Raw genomic sequence first — 25,010 nt, forward strand, 5'->3', positions numbered from 1 at the left:
GAGAGACAGAGAGTGAGCAGGGGAGGGGCAGAGAGACGGGGAGACAGGGAGAATCCCAAGCGGGCTCCACGCCGTCTGCACAGAGCCCAATGCAGGCCTCAAACTCACGAACTGTGAGATCATGACCAGAGCCAACACAAGAGTCAGACGCTTACCCAACTGAGCCACCCAGGCGCTCCCGGTCTTTCAATTCTTTAGATTAGAAAGTCCTTGAGTACAAGGCCTGTGTCTTATTAATCAACTGTAACCCCATACTTGGCACCTTCTTGCAAAAATATCACTTATGCTGCAAATTGGCACCCCACCACGGCCTGACAATCCTGCCATTTCTCTGGCACGCACGAGACAATCACAACATACTTCAGGGGGAAAACAGAAACCCTCAGAGGTGTCCTCTCTTACCTTCCTGGAACCAAACCTCCTACCTATGAACCTGTCCGGCCCCTACTGCAAGAGGATGAAGATCCTACCTTCTGGCAAAGGGCAATCTTTCTACTTGTAATAGGAATTCGACCTTTCATTCCTTGTCAATGACCTCATTACCTCTCCCATAATACCGCTCTCTTCCTACCGACTAGTTCATTCTCTACAAATTTGCATTGTTGGGGAGCCCCAGAGGTTCAGTCGGTTGAGCATCCAACTCTTGATTTTGGCTCAGGTCATGATCCCAGGGTCATAGAAGTGAGCCCCATGTCGGGTCTGCTGAGTGTGGAGCCTGCTTAAGATTCTCTCTCTGTCTCTCTCCCCCACTCCTGCTCTCTCTCTAAAGTGAAAAAACAAAAAAATTTAAGTTGTTATTTTGAGATAAAAAAATTCCTGTTCTCTGTTCCCTTTTATAGCCAATGCTATTAAAATAGTCATGGTGCCCTCATTTCCTTACTGCCTGATCCACTGTTAATCTAACCTTCATTTCCATGTTGTCACTACAGGGCTCTTGTCAAGGACAAGCCAATGACTTTCATGTTGCCATAGCCAGTGGCTCTTCACCTCCATCTTACCTGACCCCTCAGTGATATTCAAGTCAACCACTACTGCCCCCTGGAAAACATCTCCTCTCCCGGCTTTCCTTCTCCTCTGCTGGCTGTTCCACTTCAGCCTGGTTTGTTAGCTTAATCTTCTCCAATGGGATCTCTCACTCAGGCCTGGACCTCCTTCTCCCTCTACATTCTCTTCCTAGATGAGGACAGCATGCTCATGGATTTAAATACCTCTAAACAGTCAATTCCTAAATTCAACTTCTCAGCTCAGAGTTCTCCCCTCCCCAAGTATCAAATTCACAGAGCCAATCTAACATGTCCCCTTGAAATGTCTCACAGACATTTCAAACTTACATGTGTCCAAAAAGAACTCTTAAAATTCACACCTATGCTGCTCTACCCCAAACCTTTTTCATCTCAGTAAATGGTACCACTATCTACTTGGTCACTCAAGCTAGAAATATGAACATATCCAGTATGTCTCCAATTCCCACTGAATCTACCTACAGAATGTATTTAGAACCCATTCATCACAACACTGCCATCATCATATCGACTGGACAGCTGAGAAAGCCTTCTGATTGGTCTCTGTGCTTCTAACATGTCTCCCTCTAACCCACTGCCCAGACGACAACTGAAGTCACCCTGCAAACTCTACCATTCATGTCACTCGGTTACTTACATCCCTTCGTTGGCCCTCAGGATACAACCGAGCTCACAAGTTCTTGCATGACCTGGCTCCTTCCAATCCCTCCAGCCTCATTTTCATTACTCAGCCTACCTTCACCTCATTCGCTAAGTCTTCCGCCACACTGGTTTTCTTTCAGTACCTCAAATCAGGCTCTCTCCCGCCTTGCACGGGTGCTCTTTTCTCTGCCTGGAATCCCAGCCTCACTGTCCGTTAAATGTCACCTCTTAAGAGAGCATCCTTGATCCAGTCTTCAGTAGACCTCCCTGTTAATCTCTGATCCCACTGTTTGTTTTCTGCATAAATCTTACTGTCTTTGTATTGTATTTGTCAATTATTTTACAAATTTTTCTGTCTACTTTTTCGGTTTTCTAGTCAGTCCCATCAAGTAGAATACAAACTGCAGGAGCACAGAGGCAGATTTATCACTGGAACACTTGCCCCCAGCATTTCATCATCATACTCATTAAATTGTTTCTGGAAAAAAAAAAAAAAAGTTCCCTGGGTGCATGAAAAAATGAATCTTAAGATAAATATATAAGCCTTATGATCTAGTAGCAGACTAAAGGAGAAAGTCCTGAAAACATACTAATCTGGAGTTTAGTTACATGGATGCAACTTACCATCTAGATACAAGCAAGGAAGTCTATTTTGTTGTTTTGTAATAGTATTTACATTTTTTTGAAAACTTCTAAATTTTACAAGAAACTCTTATTCTTAAATTTAATATTTCCTAATATCTGCAACATGTTTTTCTCCTATTTAAGGTTGAATAATTGGCTTAAAAATGGGAGATTAGAAGACTTGCTTCCTTACCCCACAACTGTACTGTCTGTATCTAAGATGCTGAAAAAGGTAAAACTGACACTTTAGAGAATTCTGTGACTCACGGAAAGGCGGAATCCACTCCAAAGAACCTGGTCGAAACTGTTAATAAGAAATGACCATATGTTGAAAGCTATCTTTCTCTTGTACTATAGGTGTTAATAATTTATCTTACTGTCTCTGATGCAAGAAAACATTTCAAATATTATGGTGTCAGCTAAGTTACGGTGTCATTCTGAGACCAATCACTTAGAAAAGGGACTTGAATATTTTAAACAAAGATGTGATGAATTCTTTAAAAATTAAAATCTGTTACAGCTTTTCCTTCTAGAAATGAAAAGACCACCGAAACATCTTGCATGTTACGCTATAACGCACTGGCTACGGAAGCACACACAATGGCTGAGAAACTAATAAAATCTTGGATAGCTGACCCTGCTCAGTGCCTGCTGGATGAAAGATCAGGAAAAGAAATCACCGCCTTGCTACTTTCTTATCTTATAGTAACTCGTCAAATTAAAGATTTCGCTGCAAATATGAAGACTAAGTTAATATTTCCACCACAGAATTGTGCTCTTGTTTTGCCCATAAAAGAATCTACAGACTTAACGTTTTGTTTATATCCGATCAACTGCAGCTCCAAGCAGTCAGCAACAAGGATCTTTCAAGTGAATGCTTGGCAACAAACATAAACAGGACTAAAATACTTAGTGATGAGTAACTTTCTTGAATCTCATCATCCACCCTGATGGTGCAAAGGCACTGCGGGTGCCTTACCAACGCAGTGGGACCCAACTGTGTTAGAGTCCACTGTGTTAGTTCTCACCCCATGTTCGGGCACACACACACACACACACACACACACACACACACACACACAAAATCAGTTCAAATGAAGGATATCCTTGATAAAAAATAAAAATTATTAATTAAATCTTGACCTCTGATTAGATTCTTGGTATTCTGTGTAACAAACAGGAAATACACATAGAGCACTTCTGGTGCCTCACAAAGTATTATGATTGTCTAGAGGAAAATCACTTCTGTATTGACTTGTGAGCTGTATAAGCCACTGCCTTAATGGAACACCAGGTTTACTTAAAAGAATATCATATAGACAAACTGTAGTTATTTAGACGTGGATATCTGATAGACATTTACTTGAAAATAAATTAAAGGAACCTGACACTTGAAGGAAAACAACTGACAGTATTTCTGACAATGGTAAAATTTGAGCCTTTGAGCGAAAACTAGGATTTTGGAAAACTTGCATCTGCTACCATAACCTTGACAGCTTCCTGATACTTAAAGACTTTCCTGGTAAGATTTGTAAAGAATGTAGATTGTAGAGAATGTGATTTTTAAAATAATGTGTAATAAAACATGTGAACATTTGGAAGATCCGTATAACTCAGTGAGCCAAGATTCTCCAAATGACCAATGTGGGATGTTAAAAAACCATGCATGGTGAAAGATCCAAAATGCAAATAAACGAAGGGATTTTAATGTACCTGAGTACTCGAATTAAAAGCTCACAGATTTGGCTTCTACACCGCAACTAACCTTTAAGAAACGATCTCTCGTTGAATGGTGTCGTATCAAAGAAGAATACGCACAACTATCCGAAAGGTTTTAAAAAGATTCCCTCCTTATCCAACTACATTATCTATGTGAGGCTAGGTTTTCTTTACAGATTTCAACCAAAAAGAAATGATTAATGTGGAAGCAGATACATGAATCCAGCTGGGTTCTAGTAAGCCATCGACTGAAGAGATCCATAACAATGGAAAACCATGCCACTCTTCTCACTCACGTTTCTCTGCATTTTGGAAAATATAAAGGAGTTACGAAACCAGAAAGCTGGAGGAACACTGGCCTACATCAAACTAAGGATCTCCAGTTTCTTATATCTCAGGTGGGTCTTAAGGCCTGATGGCAAAATGGAAGACTGAAAGGTCAGGGTCAAACACATAGAAACTGAGTGAGTACACATCTGATCGAATAAATGTGTGCCTGCATAGCTCTGACTTGGATTTTCTTCATTTCAAAGTCAAGGAAAAATTGTTTTTTGACTATCTATCATTCTCGTTAGCTCACACTGCTTGTACCTCCACCAGAACGGATACTGAAAAGCCACTAATTCAAAGCACATTTTACAGGGAGAAGGCAACCAGTGTCTTTAAGAGACTTCAAAGTAAATATCTGACACCCCTCCAAGGCAGACCCCTTCTTAATAGAATAAGCTATTGAATTCCTATTCAGTAACAAATGGAATCAGAAGAGAGATAGCTATAGAACTTAAACTGGATAACAGAGGCCTGTTTATTCGGTAGGATATATTTTAGTTTTATCTTCAAAATTTATTTCTAGGCGTATCATGATCAAACGTAGATGACTCTAAAATTATTCCCGACACGGTTTATGGAAGACTTAACAATTCAAGTTGACAAGCTTTTCTTGAATACCTTCCATATTCAAAATAAACGCTCCGCAGGGACTAAAATGCTAACATCGTCCCATCCTTCTAGGACACCACGGGCATACAGTATAGATGAGCCTCCAGCAATATGGAGCTTATTCAGTCCGTGGCTTATGAATTTTGGAGCTTAAAATGACACCACGGTCTGGTTGGCGTCCTAACTGAAAAATCATCTCTATCCGTGTACTACCGACATCAACTCTGAAATACAAGAGAATCCTCCTGAGTGGATAGCTTCCCTCATGCATAATGGTAACTAGCCTTGGCATTTGAATTCATTACTTTTCAAAGACTGGTTTTCAGAGTCACCATGAGACGCAGATGGCCCTGATAAAAACGGTCAAGAAGCTGGTCTATCACAAATTCTCTATCAGGTTGTGGTGGTGGTATAAACTAGACTATGGTGTCAAGTTGGTGGATGGTATCCAGTCTGTTGGTGTGTTCAATCAGTATCTGCAATATGCCTGCTGCTCTGGTGGAGACTAGGGATAGAGTGATGACTAAGACAGAGACAGTTCTTGCCCTCAGGGTGCTTAGGGCCAGGCAGAGGAAATACACATGAAGCAAACAATCACATCATCATTTAGTTAGACATACTCCACACTCCTGGTCTCAACTAATCGTCCATCCTGTTGACTTCCAATGTGGTTCCCATACTAGGAGTTGGAAAACTCCTCAAAGCCTACTCCTAATAGGCTCTTCATAGATTAGCATCAATGCCTTAAAATAAATATCACGCTACTGCTAGCCTTAGGATTTTTCAGCAAAAACCAACTAAGTGTCAGTGTTCAAATTTGCTGATGGTGTTAAAGTTAAACAAATCAGAGTCCAAAATGAACAAATCACCACATATGGGGGAGGGGAGGAAATGACACGAGTGTTTCAGACCTTAATCCTGAGTCAGATCGTAAATCATCAACTTTTCCTAACCATAATAATTGCTTCCTCCATAATTAAGATTGTGACATCATCAAAAAACTTACACCAAACTTTGTTTAGACATAAAATGATTTAACAGCCTACGTTGCTAGTTTTCTGGCTTTATAGGAGGAAAAAAATCCTAGACCATCTATGTATAAATTAAATTAGAAAGAGTTCTATCAAGCTTTATATTTTTAAAACTCTTGGCCATTATTTTAAAAATGCCTCTTTATTTAAGATTTAAAAGACTTGATGCCTCAAGGAATACTTGAAATATGATTTTATTTTTTAAAAATCTGGTTTTAATTCCATACTCTTTTTTTTTGTAGTCCCACTGCAAATAAACAAACAAGAATTGTTCTTCAACTTTCTCCATGCTCTGCTTTAAACACAAAAGCATTAAGATGAGGAACGAACAATGACTTGCTTATTTTCTTTTAAAACAGCTGTCAAAAATAAAACATATGCTCCTTCTTACATTCAATATATATAAATTAACCACAACAGTCTGCATTTGCCGTATATTTTACCTTTATCCTTATCCTTAAACAAAGGCACGCACGCACGCACACACACATGCACATACACATGCACACACACACACACATGCACACACACACGGCGCGCCCTTAGCTCTCTTTAACCATATCCAGGCTATCCACCTTCCCTTAAATGCCAAGTTTACCAAACCCACCACTTTATTTCCTTCACGTTCTCTCCTACTGCCTCTGGATTCCGTTCTGAATCTGTTCTACCACAACTGTAATCTCAAATCACCAATGACTTCCATGTTTATACAGAACAAATGGACTTTTCTCATGTCTCATTCTCAGCGAGCTCTGTAAGACCCGATACTGTTGACCACCTTCTTTTCGAACTCTTCCTCCTCAACCTCCATGTTTTAAAATCAAATAAACAAGTCAGTTTTCTCACTTCATCTGTGGTATACTATTCCAATTCTCCTTCTCCATCTCTAACCTTTTCTCTGTGTTCCCCTGCTACCTGCTGTTCCTCCTACACTATTACTTTACATAGCATGTGGCTTGGTTTTCCATTGGGCTTTGTCTTGGATCTTGTTCTCTTTGGAAAATTAACCTGAAGCAACTCAGTGTATGTTATGAACACGGAGATCCATGGAATTAAATTCCAAATTGAATACTGTGAAAGAAAAGACATTTGGATATATAAAGGTTCTAGAAAGGCAATATAGGGAAATGATCATAAACACAGACTGTGGAGCCAGACTTTCTTGGTTAAACTGGACTCTGTCACTTCCAGACTATGTCATACTAGACACCTGAGTAACCCCGCTGTGCCTCAAGTTCCCCATCTGCGACATGAGCGTAATAACTGTACTTACCTCACAGGGATACTGTGAAGATTGAAGGCAGGCACATTATAGGCACTATGAAAGTGATTATTAGACAAATTATAAGACCAGCAGCTATTAAAAACTCAACCTCGGGGCGCCTGGGTGCCTCAGTCGGTTGGGCATCTGACTTCGGCTCAGGTCATGATCTCGTGGTCCGTGAGTTCGAGCCCCGTGTCGGGCTCTGTGCTGACAGCTCAGAGCCTGGAGCCTGTTTCGGATTCTGTGTCTCCCTCTCTCTCTGCCCCTCCCCTATTCATGCTCTGTCTCTCTCTGTCTCAAAAATGAGTAAACGTTAAAAAAAAAAAATTTAAAAACTCAACCTCATTAATTTATGGGCCCACCTCGTAACTTGACATTTTGTTGTTTTTGTGATAGGTGTTTTCTAAAACCCTTAAAACATACTAACTCCACTAGACTGAATCACTTTAGCTACGTCAAAAACAAACGTAATACTGGGGCACCTGGGTGGCTCGGTTGAGCGGCCGACTTCACCTCAGGTCATGATCTCGCAGTTTGTGAGTTCGAGCCCCGCGTCAGGCTCTGTGCTGACAGCTCAGAGCCTGGAGCTTGCTTTGGATTCTGTGTCTCCCTCTCTCTGCCCCTTCCCCGCTCATGCTCTGTCTCTGTCTCTCAAAGATGAATAAACATGAAAAACAAACAAACAAACAAACATAATACCACAGATTTCTAAGAGGACGGTGTTCACACACACACACACACACACACACACACACACACACACACACACAAAGAATACTATAGATTTCTAGAGCTACAAACCTACTCCATCATTCTACAGATAAAGAAACTGAAGAAAGGAGACAAGCGATTTGTCCAAAGTCACAGAGCAAATAGTGAGAGGGAGAATCAGGGCTGGAATGCAGGTCTCTAAAGTATGCATCAACATATTACTGAAAAAACGTTTTTTTTTCCCTCATCTACTCATGATGTGAAGAAATACCTTTCTTAGAATGCAGTTTTGCCTTTAGGAAATATTCCCTCATTATGAAAAATCTGAAATTTGATGAGAAGGAAACTATCAAAATTTCAAGCTATCTATTACTAAACACCACCTTTCTTCAAGGTAACTTTAGAAGGCTTGCAGAAAGGACTTTATTCTATGGTTAAAAGTCCACCCACATCAGAGCAGATTGTGTATTTTTAAAGTTGTCATTGCTATTGGAATTACAAAAGTAGTTTTAAACATTCAGTGAGAAAGATTTCCTCTTTTGTTTCTGCAAACTCCACCTCTACTAATCTTTTGAACAGTAGGATATAAAAAGGTTAAAGGGCACAAATAAACAGTGATTTGAGCAGCCAACATTTATTTAGGACTTGCTCTGCACAGTCTGGAGTGTGTTGCAACAGACCTTATAGAAAGAGAAAGCAGAATGAAAAGATTTTTATCCCTGCCCAGAAAAAGCATGCAACCTAAAAAGGGAGATTAAAAAGTGCACATGAAAAACATGTTATAGGGGCGCCTGGGTGGCTCAGTCAGTTAAGCGGCCGACTTCGGCTCGGGTCATGATCTCGCGGTCCATGAGTTCGAGCCCCGTGTGGGGCTCTGTGCTGACAGCTCAGAGCCTGAAGCCTGTTTCAGATTCTGTGTCTCCCTCTCTCTGACCCTCCCCCGTTCATGCTCTGTCTCTGTCTCAAAAATAAATAAACGTTAAAAAAAAAAAAGAAAGAAAAACATGTTATAAAACAAAGACTTAAATAGAGCACACAAATAATGAACAGTTGGAAAACTGTCCTGATTCAGATGGATCTGCCTACCACCCTGAGAGTTTTGAAGACTTTAAATTATTTGTGGGAGCTCCTGGGTGGCTCAGTCAGTTGAGCGTCCAACTCTTGGTTTTGGCTCAGGTCATGATCTCACGGTTTGTGAGTTTGAGCCCCGCGTCGGGCTCCGCATTGGCAGTGTGGAGCTTGCTTGGGATCTCGCTCTCCCTCTCTCTCTCTCAGAATAAGTAAGTTAATTAAAAGCTTTAGAAAAATAAACAAGCGCTTTGTGAATTATAAGTTCTCTGTGTCCATGGCTATTCTGTATCCAAGTCTAGTCACAGACACTATCATCATTTTTCAAACATAAAACAAATCACTTTAGAATTTGCATTGAAGAGTATAAATAATAGAAATATTTATGTTAGCTAACAATCTGTTATAGAGCCAAGGAACAAATGACTAAATCCCCTAAAACCACACAACAGTAATTCATATTTAACGAGGAGCTTGAGATCAAAAGTTTCTGATCTCCGGGATCTGGCAGGCCAGATACAGAATCCATAATAAAATGCACTTATACATGTACAAAAACCACCCTTCTCTATGAGACATTCTAGAGTACCAATTATTAAAAGGGTGTCTATTTTGGCTAAAGTCCTTTCTTTTTAAGATACACATAGATTTTTCCCCCCAATTGTTCTAAAAAGAAACCAGAAGCTCTCAATGCCCATTTATTCCATTCCCTGGATAAAATCTTACAGAGCATCAGGTTATTCTCTACTATTGTGAAAGTGTAACCTAATAAATAATCTATCATCAGGTAATCAAAAATCTGAATTGTTATTAGGTAACTCCAGTAAAAATGCCTAGCAGATCTGGCAAAGAAAATGGCTTTGGAGGAGTAATTATGCTATTTACATATTCTGTAGTATGTCTGAAGGACAGCACTAGAGTGTAAAGAAAAAAATCACTGTATTAAATTAGAAGGCCCATGGGGGCGCCTCGGTGGCTCAGTCGGTTAAGCGTCCGACTTCAGCTCAGGTCACGATCTTACGGTCCGTGAGTTCGAGCCCCGCATCGGGCTCTGGGCTGATGGCTCGGAGCCTGGAGCCTGCTTCCGATTCTGTGTCTCCCTCTCTCTCTGTCCCTCCCCCGTTCATGCTCTCTCTCTGTCTCAAAAATAAACGTTAAAAAAAAAAAAAAATTTAAATTAGAAGGCCTCAATGATTGCCCTAGCTCTATTGCTTACAATTCCTGTGTCCTCAGACAAGCCACTTAACCTCTCTCTGCCTCAATTTCTTCACCTGTAAAACGGGACTAGGAGTACTTACTTTATTATTTTAAGGAACTAACAAAACTATGTCAAAAAATTTGTACACTATAATGGTCGTAAACACTGAAGGTGGCAGCGTTTGTGTATAAATGAAATGGAAGAGAAAATGAATGAAGAGAATGTTACAGATTTAATCGTTAAGTGGCTGAGCGGATACTCAGAGAATTCTGCTCTATTTTTTATAATGTGCTTCAGACCTGAATGAGATATATTTCAATGTTAAAAATTATTAGAAAAAAAAACCTCCTAAAAGGTTTTTTAAAAAAGTCTCTCTTCTGAGATAAGACTTTTTTTTTTTTTAAATGCAAGTATCTTTCCAAACTCATTTATTCCCATTTTTTTTTTCTATCTAGAGAAAGAATTTGGCTAAAACGCAATGAAAGTGGAGATAACAAAATGGCCAACCTCCAAGATTGATGTGTCTATGTTCCAGTTGTGAGGTCCCAAAACAAAAGGAGCTGAATCCTTTTGAAGTAGACTTTATAAAGTGACTAATATTCTTTGATTACTAAGGAAATTCCTCTTGCCTCTGAAGATTTCATACACTAAACAGTAATTCCAAGAAATAAATAACATGCATCCAAAAAAGATGCCATTCTTTCTAAGCATATAGTAGGTATTAATGTAGGTGTTACACTTAGGAAATATCATTGTTATTCTGTGAAATTCCTTTTTATGGCCTTCCATGGGAGTCAATCCTTGGCAAACATTTTGAACCAATAATATCACAAGTCAGCCTTCCTGCACTAATTAGAGCCTTTCCTATGCTTTGTCCAAGGCTCCAAGTTTCTGGCTCTTGCTGCCGGACTCTACAGATACTAGACATAAGCTCTTCTCCAAAACAAGAAAGCAATGAGGTCAAACGACAATCTATGTCAAAATGTTTCTGCCAAATACTAAACACTGAGGATGTAAGCACCTCAAAGTTCTATCTCTGAACTGTTCAACATTTCACAAACATTTCACCCAGGTGATTTCTTCAGCTCTAAACCTTAGATTCAGAGTCAAGAACGAAGCCGATGCAGCTCTGGCCAGTGCCACCACAAAGGGGCAGAGGAAAGGTCATCTCTGAATTTTCTGTTGGAATTCAGCATCGCTTATGTTATTCCTTGCATCAGTAAAGTAGATTCACATTGCTTTAAGCAAAGCAGATGTAAAAATATCCTTTAATGATTATGAAAAGCAACAAATTTCCATCACTGTGATTTCTCTTAGTGAACCATTACCCAAAATTGTTTTGCTTAATAAACACAGAGTGGCTAGGGGTGCCTGGGGGGCTCAGGCGGTTAAGCGTCTGACTCTGGATTTCAGCTCAGGTCATGATCTCACGGTTCATGAGTTTGAACCCCACATGGGGCTCTGTGCTGACGACACAGAGCCTGCTTGGCATTTGGTCTCTCTCTCTCTCTGTCCCTCCCGTTTGCTCTCTCTCTCTCTCTCTCAAAACAAATTAATAAAAAAAAAAAATAAACACAGAGTGGCTGGCATTGTGCTCAGTGTCAGGAGTGGTAATAAAAAAGCATCGGACACTTTCCTGCCTTTAAGAGGGTTATGATATAGATGAGAAGGCAAGCCTCTTAGATCCAACAATTAGGAACCAATACAAGAAAGAATTGTTTTTAAAAGCCAGATTGTGTAGTGTAATAAACACTTTATGAAGCTCTAAAGGCTCACCACAATCATTTTTTCACAAGAGTGGCCCCAGGCTGTTCCTTCTGCATAAAGTTGCTGGCTTACAAAGCAAGAGAATACATTTGAAATCAACCCTATTTCCCTGGTCACAAATCAATGAACCATGACTCATGAGGCAGGCCATCTACATAAGATTCTACATAAGAGATGATATATGCATGTACATATGCACACACACACACACACACGCATATGCGCGCACATGCGCGTGCGCACGCACGCGCACACACACATACACACACTCAGATATTCTTTCTATCCAGAAAGTCTGAATGAGCAAATGTGTGAAAAAGAGTGCCGTGGCATCGCTGGAACTGCCACCAAATCAGGAATGACGACAAGCCACTATTCTAATCTCTGGGAGGACCAGTACAACATTCCAGGCTATGAAGCACAAGCCCAGGGGGACTATTTGGCTGTTGAGCCAGGTTCCTGCACCTCTTCAATGCTCATGTATCTTCCAGGAAGACCCTATTATTTAAGGTTATCCTAACAATCCATGCCATATACATACCACTAACAAATTTTTTATAAGAGACCAAGAAGGGATAAAATACCCAAATATGGGACTATATCTAAGAATACATAAAACACTCAGAAAGGGTTACTGTATCTAGAACACATAAAGTGTTCAGAAGGAGGGGGAGAAACATCTCTGAGGCAGGCACACAGCTACAGCTCACATTCTCCTTATGTGTGTTACGTTATGTATGTATCTGAAATAGATGAAAAGACAGCGTTAAATGTATGACTTTGTCTTGAGGGACAGGCAGTGAAAACAGAAAATATAAAATAAATAGTGTTCCAAAAAGCAGGCATCCATTTCATTTGAAAAGGAAATCTCAAACAAGAACGAAAAGAATATGGTTGGGGCACCTGGGTGGCTGAGTCAGTTAAGCATCTGACTTCAGCTCAGGTCATGATGTTGAGGTTGGTGGGTTCGAGCCCCGTGTCGGGCTCTGTGCTGACAGCTCGGAACCTGGAGCCTGCTTCAGATTCTGTGTCTCCCTCTCTCTCTGCTCCTCCCCCATTCACACTCTGTCTCTCTCTCCCTCAAAAATAAATAAACATTAAAAAAAATTTTAAGAATGAAGATAATACGGTGGGCTGACATTCACAGCCATCTGAATCAGAACGAGGCTGTTCTTAACGGGAAATTGCCCCCAGGAAGATCACGAATGACTCTCTCCTGTTATTCAGAGATAACAGAGCAGCATCTAGAATAGTATTGCAATGTTTAGTGGAATTATAGATAAGGTAAATATCATTTTCCTGCCTTTTTTTCCCAATGTTCTCTTTCCTCCTCTCTTTAGAGTCACTTTCTTATCCCACCTTGCACGAGCCTTGCTGAGCTATTTGTCCCTGTCCCATGTTTTTGACATCATTTTAGTCTATTCTTTCATTTACTCCCTCCCTCCCTAAACAGACTATCCTATGAAAGCACAGAGAAAAAAAAAAAAAAAATCAACATTAAATTTAACTAGATTTTTTTTTATTAATGTATCAGACCACACTCAAAGTGACTTGAAAGTCTGAGAAAAAGTTATTTTCCACCACTGCAGCTCCAAACCGTAGTCAAAGAAAGGAGGAAAAGACAAAATACTTAGAAGAAAATAGGTTATGAACACCTGGAACTAAATAAAGGGAGTAGAGGGAGTTACTAAGTTGGAGGCAAAAACTTAAAGCCAAGTCAAAAGAACAGGAAAAGGTTTGAGCCTCTGACAGGATTATTGGGATCACAAGCATTCTTTCCTGCTGGCCTGTAGCAGGAAGTCAGCAGTTATCCAAGAGTGAGTCTGCTTTGGAGAAAATTATTTCAGCAGCTCAACTGCAACGTGATTAAAGAGCATAGGAGTGTGGGGTGTGAGGAGGTACGAGGCTGAGACAAGGTAGGTTTATTAAATAATGGTATCCTAAATGGTCAATGGCTATGTCCACCTTTTTAGGTAATCAAATATTTCATCAAATACATAACCAATTATAAAATGAAACAATATGGCTTCTGTTATGTCTCATTTACACTAAGCCAAACCTTGAAGCTTTAGAATCTCTGTATTTCTTAAATTCCAATGCAATCATATAGTATCAATTAAGATAATTTCTGTCAATGAGAAAAAGCCTACATCCTTCTGCACAAGAAATGATGCTCCTCACCTTTTTGATGAAACTGTTAGAATATTTTATATTGACAAACGGAAGCAGAAACCAAGCATGAGGTCATTACTTCTTTCATTTTCATTTTAGCGAGAACAAAAAGAACCATCCAGCATTTAGGAACCAAATATTCTTGTCCCATGACATAGTTTATAGCTATCATGATCAAATTAACTTCCTTGTCACCACTGTTAAAACAAGAAAAAATAAAAAAGGATGTTGTCTCTAACTACTGTTACCTAATGAAGTTCAGGTTTATCCTTACTGTTCCTTGACATAAAACACCAAGATGTGATAAATCAGTAACTAGGAAATAAAAAATCCAAACAGAATGTGACAGATAGTCTCAACAGTTTTCCAGAACATGAGAAAGACTGTTTATTCCAGAACATCAAAAGGTTGGGGCAGCGAGAGGAAATCAGTAATTCTCCAACGGCACTTTCTACAGCAAACTAAAGAGAGAGAGCTCTTACAAACGCAAGAAATATAATGTGTATATTTAAAATAAAAACACCATTCATCTTCCTTTGTAGATATAATCCCTTTAAAGCTAGAATTATTGTTCTCTTCCCTAGAAAAACGTTACTAACCATGATTTCAACCCATGGCTTGACCACTGCTACTTCTAATATGTGTTAAATGTACTGTTTTAGTCAAATAATAGAGAAGTTATCTGGAACCTAAGAAACAGTACACAGCTATTCGAGTGTTAAAAACACTCTTCGGTGGTAGCTTCCATAAACATATACTTGAACACGTTCACTTTAACACCCATCAAGTCTCTCCACAGTGCTCCCACATCTCACGTCTAAAGTTTAGCTTTTTCTTCCCACTTTTAACATGACGGTGTCTGACGCTAAGGCAAAGACTTACTTCTCAGCAGCCAATACAGTTGGAACCTTGCTGAAACCCTGTTCTCAGCTGCCCCCTTGCTGCTGGAAATGAACTTTGAGGCTGATGCAGTATAGAAACACACCAATTACGTCTGAGAGAGTAAGCTGGGCACAAGGAACTTTGTGAAAGGGCAGAAATCATGAGATGCCATTGGTGAAGTATGCCAAATCTCCCAGTGTATTTGATTATCAGCTAAAAATATATGAAATTTCTTATTTCTCTAATCTTCAAGTGTCAACGTTCTCAGATTCTAAACTTCCAAGCTACTAGATATTCATGCCTTAGGAAAAGAATTAACTGACAATTTTAGATAGTGGTGACCATAACCAGAGAATGAATTGTTTGCTCTCCTGTTGGCACAGGTTTATTTCTAACAGTGCCCCCTCAACATTCTTTAAAAAGGAAGGAAGGAAGGAAGGAAGGAAAGAAGGAAAGAAGGAAAGAAGGAAAGAAGGCAGGCAGGCAGGCAGGCCGGCCTAGGATACAAACCACCCAGGAGTTCTAAGTCATTCATGTGTTCCTGGCTTCACACACAGCAGTGTTAACAGAGATTCACATGGCAACTCCATGAAAAATGTATTTTCATTTTATAGGAAAAGAAGATAGAAAGCATACAGCCACGCATCTTATTTCCATTTAGTCTAACATTCGTAACATCCAAGAGTACTCGTGCAACCATTTCCTTTTGCATCGACTAACACATTCTTCACCAACAGAAATAAATGTCTGATGGGGAGGGAAAAGAAGAACAGGAAGTGTTAGGGACATAAATCCAAACATTCCACATCGATATTACTGACCCACCCACGATTCACCTTAATCCCACATTTGGGAAGTCTGTTTCTCAATTACCAAAGCAGGACTACCACCACAAAGCCTCAACAGATTTTTGTTTTTTAATATTCTTACTTACTTTGTTAATAATCAAACCATATGGATACAGGAATGACAAAGAATAAAAATCAACAAGCGGTTTATATTTTCTAAACTTGGGGCCTGACATCAATCCGTGTTCGTCTTCGCAATGCTGAACAGCTCAGAAACAAGCACGTGTGACAGAACTGAGATAGACTGTTGCAGTCATAATTTCTTTAAACGGCTTTCTATCTCTCACATCTTTTTACCTCCTATGGTACTCAGCTCAATGCCCTGTACATAACAGGTACTCAAAACCATCTTCTTTCTTCTTTCAGAGTGAACTTACCCTTCGAAATGACACAACATAGAACGTATCTCCCCTTCTGCGGATGGCTTCAAAGAAGTCTTGATAACTTCTGGGTGACGCGTAATACACTTGCAGCTCACTCCCTGAGTTCCTGCTGAAGGAAGAACAGGCCAAAGTGTTCTTAAACCAGAAAATTTCACCTCCTCTCAAAAACACTCCCCGTGCTAAGGCCATGTCTGAATTGTAAGAATTACTCTCAACCAAAATAGTAGCAGCATTCGGCAGTAATTTTTATAATAACGTTCTGAAAAGCCCAAGGTCAGGATATTTGTAAGATCCAATTCACTAAAGCAAAAACTCTCATTTCTGAATGGAAAGCTCTAAAAAAGCACCACTCAAGTTCACTGCAGAGCATGTAAAAATAATAAAGAGTATCAGAAAATAGATTTCTGCATTGGCTTGCATGATTTTAAATTTTTGGTAACAGACATTAAGTCTTAGGGAAGTTATTTTTCACTGCTCTGTCAAATCTGTAAGGCGTACTTGTCTATAAGGCTGTGTGAAAAGTGGGAAGAAGGTAGGATTTGGAAACAAACAGACCTGGCTTTGAATTTCGTCTCCACTCCTCAAGTGGGTATTCTTAGGGCAATCGACCCCTGAGCAACCTCAGTCTCCTCATCCATAAAATGAGGATAACCATGGGGCGCCTGGGTGGCGCAGTCGGTTAAGCGTCCGACTTCAGCCAGGTCACGATCTCGCGGTCTGTGAGTTCGAGCCCCGCGTCGGGCTCTGGGCTGATGGCTCGGAGCCTGGAGCCTGTTTCCAATTCTGTGTCTCCCTCTCTCTCTGCCCCGCCCCCGTTCATGCTCTGTCTCTCTCTGTCCCAAAAATAAATAAAAAACGTTGAAAAAAATTAAAAAAAAAAAAAAAAATGAGGATAACCATGTAAACCTGCAGGATTGTTACTGGTCAGAGACATTATATATGTGAAGCACCGAGTAAGGCCTCATAGGAGTCACTCAACAAATGCCAGCCACAGATACAGGAAGTATCACGTCAGTGCCTTCGTAACATTATTAACTAAAATTATAGTACCTCAACCACATCGTAGCCCCAAAAGATACACTCAAATGATATTAGTGTAGTTTTTAATATTTCCAGTCTTTTATTATTTAGCGCAATAAGCCAAAACCCAGAAGTTAAAGGAGAATTTTTTTAAATGTTGCCTTTTTCTCCAGACAACCTGTGTTTTCTTTCTTATAGGTTCTTCTACATTTTCTATCAAACTTTATGAGGAAAAAAAAGACTGATCTAAAAGGAAAATTATAGGGGCGCCTGGGTGGCTCCGTCGGTTAAGCGGCCGACTTCGGCTCAGGTCATGATCTCGCGGTCCGTGAGGGCTGTGAGTTCGAGCCCCGCGTCGGGCTCTGGGCTGACAGCTCAGAGCCTGGAGCCTGTTTCAGATTCTGTGTCTCCCTCTCTCTGACCCTCCCCTGTTCATGCTCTGTCTCTCCCTGTCTCAAAAATAAATAAAAAGTTAAAAAAAAATTTTTTTAAATAAAATAAAAGGAAAATTATAAATGAATCATAAGAACTTTCTTTGAAATAATTCCATTTGCTCATGAAGCCACTTCTAACCATATTATTTTGACAATCAATTCTGATTCATCATGATAGTTATGTTCTACAAAGTCGGTGTGAACACTGAATTAGTAAATACTGAACCATTCTCCTAAGGGAAATACCGTGTTAGGTTCCTTATAAGCCCCTACCTATGGCATATTTGTCAACAGATTAATATATAACCTTGTTTTTATGTTTCTGTTTAAAGACACCTTCTTCAACATATCTCGTTCATTCATTAACACTGAACTCCTGGTCAATAGCACTGTAACTTATGCCTGAATGAAGCTTATCTAATATGTATATTTTTCCATATGGCACAACACAGCCTTTGTTTCTTTTTTTAAGTTTATTTATTTACTTTTAAGAGCGAGAGAGAGAGAGAGCAAGAGCAGGGGAGGGGCAGAGTGAGAGTGAGAGTGAAAGAGAGAGAAAGAGAGAGAATCCCAAGCAGGCTCTGCACTGCCAGTGCAGAGCCCAACGTGGGGCTGGAACCCACAAACCGTGAGATCATGACCTGAGCCGAAATCCAGAGTCAGACGCTTAACTGACTGAGCCACCCAGGCGCCTTGGCACAACACAGCTTTCTTGAACAACAGGTAGCCCTTTGGGACTGTGCTTCAGGGCCATTTTAGACAGTGAAATCACACACACACACAAAAAGCATAAAAATGTGAAAAATATGGCATTAAACAGACTTCAAAAAGAAACCTGTTTACAGTAGGAGCTGAAGCAGGAAGGCGCAGTGTGGTCTTGTTAACTGAGCCTCACCTAGGACCATCTATGCACACTTGCAAATGGCTGTAAAGGCATCTTGAGCATTGGGGCGCCTGGGTGGCTCAGTCGGTTGAGCATCTGACTTCGGCTCAGGTCACGATCTCGCGGTTTGTGAGTTCGAGCCCTGTGACGGGCTCTGTGCTAACAGCTCGGAGCCTGGAGCCTGCTTCAGATTCTGTGTCTCCTTCTCTCTCTGCCCATAACCCGCTTATGCTCTGTCTCTCAAAAATAAATAAATAAATGTAAAAAAAATTTTTTTAAAAAGCCTCTTGAGTATTGATTTGGGGGCACAAATACATCTTAGTGAGTAGGCTGACTGACTCACTGATACAGAATACATGATTAATTCATTTAAACCACTTTTTCAAAGACTTTTTTTTAAAGCAGTTTTGGATTCACACCAAACCTGAGGGGAAGATACAGAAATTAAAAATATTTTTGACTAGTAACGAAATAATATGCCATCATAACGATGCATCAAAAAATGAACGTATTTTTAAATATATATATAGTAAATGAACGAAATATTCTGATCGCTAGGAGAATTATTAGCCACTATACCTATTTGAATTATCTATTTCTACATGATAACACCGTATCTCCCGATTTGAAACATTCGTGATTGCCAATGTACTGCTCACTGCCATTTAATAGAGACTCTCAGTTAACAGGATAATAAACAGCTTTCCACTTACACTGGGCATATGTTCTCAGGGCCAGGTACCCGGCCTGACACACAGCTGGTGCTCAGTAAACGTGAAATTAATAGTAAATAAATTGTGAACTCTGTTTGTGGGAAAGCTACACACAGAATCTGAGACCCTCTACTTCCATTTCAGTGGCACTGTCATCAATATATCACATCAGCACCATCACCAGCTTTCAAACGTGCCAAGGACCATGCGAAGTGTTTTAAATAAATTATGCAATTTGATCATCCACTCTGTGTGGCCAAAACTGTGTAGATGAGGAAACTTTAAGTTCACCTGTTTGATCCACAGAGCAAGTGAGTGGCAGAGATGTTTTGAACTCTGTCCAATTCAAAAGCCAACAACTCAATCATAACACTATATTGCCTCTGGTAATATTGTTCCTTTTAGTTGGATGTGTTTGGTCCAAACATTTCGACCTTAGATACAGCACTCCTTCCAGATTCCTTCAAAAGCTTAAGTAGCATCAGTGTAGTGAAAAATGAATTTTCAGTCAAATTGATTTGAGTGCCAATTCTGCCTCTTGTTGGTTCTATGACTCTGGCTTAGAAAAACTAAGTGACTTGCCCAGTTTTTCTCCATATAAAATAAGGACTGTGATATCTACACTCTAAGTTATTATACAGATTTTAAAATAAAATGCATGGAAAGCAGTCAGCAAGACACCTGGCACATTCATAAAATAACACTCCCTACCCCTGGCTCATGCAATAGATGCAAATCGAGGATGAGAGTTATGGATGTTTACATTGTACAGCAAAATGACGACTGAACAGCATTCTGACTAAATCTGTATTTAAGGAATCTGAGAGTTACCCTCTTGAAATTCTCTGGGTTTACTCTGACCACTCAGAAGCAGTTTGGTCTGTGAACTAACAGAAAAGTCACTGATGAGAACAAGTGTAATTAAGACAGAAGAGAAATGTGCCTCTCAACTTTACTAAAATACTAGGTATTTGGAAGTTCTTGGCTTTCCACGCTTTCTTACCTGATCCTAGTGGTTTCTGTGTATTGGACAGCCATGAGCTGAGAATTTGAGCCCTGTTCCAGAGCACCCTGGAAGAAAAAAAAGATTTAATGCCATATAATGAAATTAGATGAAGATCTTCCTATATTGACTCACTCTACATTAACTAAACTCTCATTAAAGTATTCATATACCAGGGCACCTGGGTGACTCAGTCAGTTAAGCATCCGACTTCGGCTCAGGTCATGGTCTTGTGGTTCATGAGTTTGAGCCCCACGTCAGGCTCTGTCCTGACAGCTCAGAGCCTGGAGCCTGCCTCGGATTCTGTGTCTCCCTCTCTCTCTGCCCCTCCCCTGCTCATGTTCTGTCTCTCTCTCAAAAATAAGTAAACGTTAAAAAAAAAAATTAAAGTATTCATATGCCTTTTTTTCATGAGTATTCTGAGAGATCAGGTTCACATAACTAAATACCAACAGAGAGATTAGAACTCTTCTGGTCACGCTCTGGGCTGAGAGAAGAATCTTAAGGAGATTAAAACGTTAAGGCATTTTCCCATAAAGTTTAAAAATACAGTCCAAAAGCTTAGTTCAACTACTCTAAGTTTTATGACCGAGTCATACAAATATTACTGAACACATAACAACTTGTTTGTCTAAAGTAATTATTTTTCCAAGGCAAGTTCCTGAAGTGTGAAAGGTTCATAATGAAACTGGATCCTATTGTTCACTGAATGAAACACAAAGATCTTCTCGCCAAAATGTACCTATGGACGAAGCCATCATTAAAGAGATTTCGGCGATGACTTTTCTGGCCAGAGAACAGTCCAATCTGGAACCATGAGTGGCCCACATATGCTCTACTGGGGACCTGTCTTCTTTCAGCATCTGCCTGGCACGGAGCCTTCTTCTATTCCTTGCCGGTTTTATAGACTCATCTTCTGAAGTCTTTTTTAAGGGGATCAGAGTTCAAGGGCACGTTACCAATTATTATGTTAGGAAGTGACCTTATTATTACCCTGTCAAAAGCGGCTTAAGGAACTGTTTACTCAGAAGACTATTAGCATTTGTTCATTACTGTGTCCATCCATCCATCCTGCAGTAATCAACTTTTATAGAGCACTTACGACAGGCACTGACTGGGAAGACAGACATGTGGAAACAATACAATGTGATAAATGCTAAAATAGAAGAACATACAAGGAGTTAAAGGGGAAAAAACAAAGAGGGAACAATTTTGTTTAGTGGATGGAACCAATATGCAGGGCTGAATACTGGGCTAATTTCTGAGAGTAAAATGCCAAGGGTCTAATTTTATGAAAATCTAATGTAGGGGTTACATATAACAGGTGTTCAATAAATGCTTATTTACTTATTTATTTTTTAATGTTTACTTTTGAGAGAGAGAACTCTTATCTCATGGGCTCATGAGTTCCAGCCCTGCGGCAGGCTCTGCACTGGAAGTGCTTGGGATTCTCTCCCTCCCTCTCTCTCTCTGCCCCTTCCCTGCTTGTGCTCTCTCTCTCTCAAAATAAAGAAACTGAAAATATAAATTTGACATACCCCTCAATAAATGCTTATTTATTTTTAATGTTTATTCATTTGGGGGGGGGGGGGAGGCAGAGAGAGAGAGAGAGAGAGGTGGAGACAAAGGATCTGAAGCAGGCTCCAGGCTCTGAGCTGTCAGCACAGAGCCCGACGCGGGGCTCCAACTCATGAACCGCAAGATCATGACCTGAGCCGAAGTCGGATGTTTAACCGACTGAGCCACCCAGGTGCCCCTCAATAAATCCTTATCTAAACAAAATTTTTAAAATATCAACAAAATGAAGGGTGCCTGGGCAGCTCAGTCGGTTGGGAGACTAACTCTTGATCTTGGCTCAGGTCATGATCTCAAGGTTCGTAAGATCCAGCCCTGAGGTGGGCTCTCCACTGACAGCATGGAGCCTGCTTGGGATTCATTCTCATTCTCTCTCTCTCTCTCTCTCTGCCACTCCCTGACTTGGGTACTTTCTCTCAAAATAAACAAACATCTAAAAAATATGTATTGATAAAATGAAAAGGAAAAAAGAAAAAGAGATACACAATAGTAAACTTACTGATATGTTTTCAAGTAGTAAATAAAGCCAAAATTAAATTATAGCTAGCTGATAAAAACAATGTTTAAAATTAACAGATTAAATATCTGGTGAATTTTTTTAATTAAATTTTTGAAATGTTTTTATTTATTTTTGAGAGAGAGAGAGTCACACACAGACAGAGCATGAGCACAGGGAGGGGCAGAGAGAGGGGGAGACACAGAATCGGAAGCAGGCTCCAGGCTCTGAGCTGTCAGCACAGAGCCTGAGGCAGGGTTTGAACCCGTGAACCGGGAGATCATGACCTGAGCTGAAGTGAGATGCTTAACTGACTGAGCCACCCAGGCGCCCCTGGTGAATTTTAATGTTTAATTATTTTGAGAGTAAGAGCATGAGCAGAGGAGGGGCACAGGGAGGCAGGGGGGAGAGAGAGAAGGCAAGCAGGCTCCTTGCTACCAGCGCAGAGCTCAACCAAGAGCCAAAACCAAGAGTCCGACACTTAACCAACTGAGCTACCCAGGGGTCCCAATATCTGATACATGTTAAATGATTTTGCTAGTTTGGCACATTTGAAATTAACACAGAAGTCTGAAAGAAACCAGACTTCTTTCTCTAGACTCAGAAATGAGTACACAGACTTTCCCTGTTACAGAGACATTAGAAATAAAAATTAGACGTGCCATTTAACCTAAGATTTAGACCAATTAACAAAAGAACCTCTGAAAGGGGCGCTTGGGTGGCTCAGTGGGTTGAGCATCCAACTTCAGCTGGGGATATGATCTCACAGTTGGTGAGTTCGAGCCCCACATCAGGCTCTCTCCTTTGTCTCCCTCTCTCTCTGCCCCCCCATTCTCATTCTCTCTCTCTCAGAAATATTAAAAAAAAAAAAAAAAAAACCCTCTGAAAAACTGTCCAAGAGGCTTTTGCATTTTTAGCTACACAAAATTTAACAAAAGGTCATAATTAGCAAAAATATGACACATTTACATATAAATGATGTTAAAATTTCAATTACGTGTAGATTTGTTTTTCCCTTTAGTTCTACCATTTTTTTGCCTTATGATTTCTGAAGCTTTGATACTATGAGTCTATATATTCAGAATTACATCTTCTTGATTAAATGCTCCTTTTATTTTTATTTTTATTTTTTTAATTTTTTTTTCAACGTTTTTTATTTATTTTTGGGACAGAGAGAGACAGAGCATGAACGGGGGAGGGGCAGAGAGAGAGGGAGACACAGAATCAGAAACAGGCTCCAGGCTCCGAGCCATCAGCCCAGAGCCTGACACGGGGCTCGAACTCACGGACCGCGAGATCGTGACCTGGCTGAAGTCGGACGCTTAACCGACTGCGCCACCCAGGCGCCCCTAAATGCTCCTTTTATAATTATGAAATATTCTTGTCTCTTACAATATTCTATCTAGAAGCCTCTGATTAACACAGCCACACCAGATTTCTAACGCTTAATATTTGCATTGTATACATACTTTCCCACACTTTTATTTTCCATGTGGCTTTCTATTTAAAATGTTACTTCATGTAAACAGCATATACTTAGGTCTTTCCTTTTACAAAATCTAGTTTGACAATCTCTCCCTTTTAACTGATGTGTTCAGCCCATTAAATGGAATTACTAGTATGGCTGGGTTTAAGTCCACTACCTTGGATTATATTTCTTTTTATCCTATTTGTTCTTTATTCTTTTCCTACCGTCTTTTGGTTAAAATACTTACTTTTTAGTATTTCCTGAATTGTATTTCCTGAATTGGCTTTTTAGCCTTGCTTCTTTGTGCTAGTTTTTAGTGCTTGTGTTAGTGTTTAGTAACACAGTCTACCTTTAAATATTATTTGGACAATATAACTTTATAACTCCATTTACCATTCTGTATTCTTATTGTCTTATATTTTACTGCTACAAAAGCTATAAACCCATAAAAAACTGTTACAAGTTTTCCTTTAAAAAGACAATAATCTTTGGGGCACCTGGGTGGCTCAGTCGGTTAAGCGTCCGACTTCGGCTCAGGTCACGATCTCACGGTCCATGAATTTGAGCCCCGCATCCGGCTCTGTGCTGACAGCTCAGAGCCTGGAGCTTGTTTTGGAATCTGTGTCTCCCTCTCTCTCTGCCCCTCCCCTGTTCATGCTCTGTCCCTGTCTGTCTCAAAAATAAACATTAAAAAAAAATTTTTTTAAGACAATAATCTTCTAAAGACATTTAAATATACATATATACATAAAATACTTTTATAAAAAGGCCATTTATTTCTAATAGATAATTCACCCATTCTGGTGCTCTTCCTTCCTGCTAATCTGGAGTTGTGCCTGCTACCGTTTCCTTTAGTCTAAAAAATTTTTAGTAGTTCTTACAGTGCAGATCTTCCAGAGACAAATTATCTCAGCTTTTATCTGTCTGAAAATGTCTTTATTTTACCTTTTTAAAAAAAAAATTTTTTTTTTAAGACAGAGAGAGAGAGAGAGAGAGAGAGAGAGAGCAAGCACGAGCGGAGGAGGGGCAGAGAGAGAGGGAGACCCAGAATCCCAAGCAGGCTCCAGGCTCTTAGCTGTCAGCACAGAGCCCAACGTGGGGCTCGAACTCACAAGCTGTGAGATCATGACCTGAGCTGAAATCAGACG

General features: G+C 40.0%; 1 protein-coding gene across 3 annotated transcripts in view; it reads right to left on the reverse strand.

The window, feature by feature from the left end:
* Positions 1-25,010, reverse strand: part of ATF6 (activating transcription factor 6) — a 199,432-nt gene that overhangs the window by 96,123 nt on the left and 78,299 nt on the right. For 2 of the 3 annotated variants that reach the window (XM_078441309.2, XM_078441311.2), the window contains exons 14-15: positions 20,324-20,391; positions 16,265-16,379 (exon numbers count right to left, since the gene is read on the reverse strand). In XM_078441309.2, the coding sequence (XP_078297435.1) occupies positions 16,265-16,379; positions 20,324-20,391 (183 nt within the window). The remainder of the gene's footprint in view (positions 1-16,264; positions 16,380-20,323; positions 20,392-25,010) is intronic. The other variant, XM_078441310.2, reaches the window with a different exon arrangement.

Source organism: Panthera onca, chromosome F1, assembly GCF_046562875.1.
Source record: "Panthera onca isolate mPanOnc1 chromosome F1, mPanOnc1 haplotype 2, whole genome shotgun sequence".
NCBI classification, from domain to species: Eukaryota; Metazoa; Chordata; class Mammalia; order Carnivora; family Felidae; genus Panthera; species Panthera onca.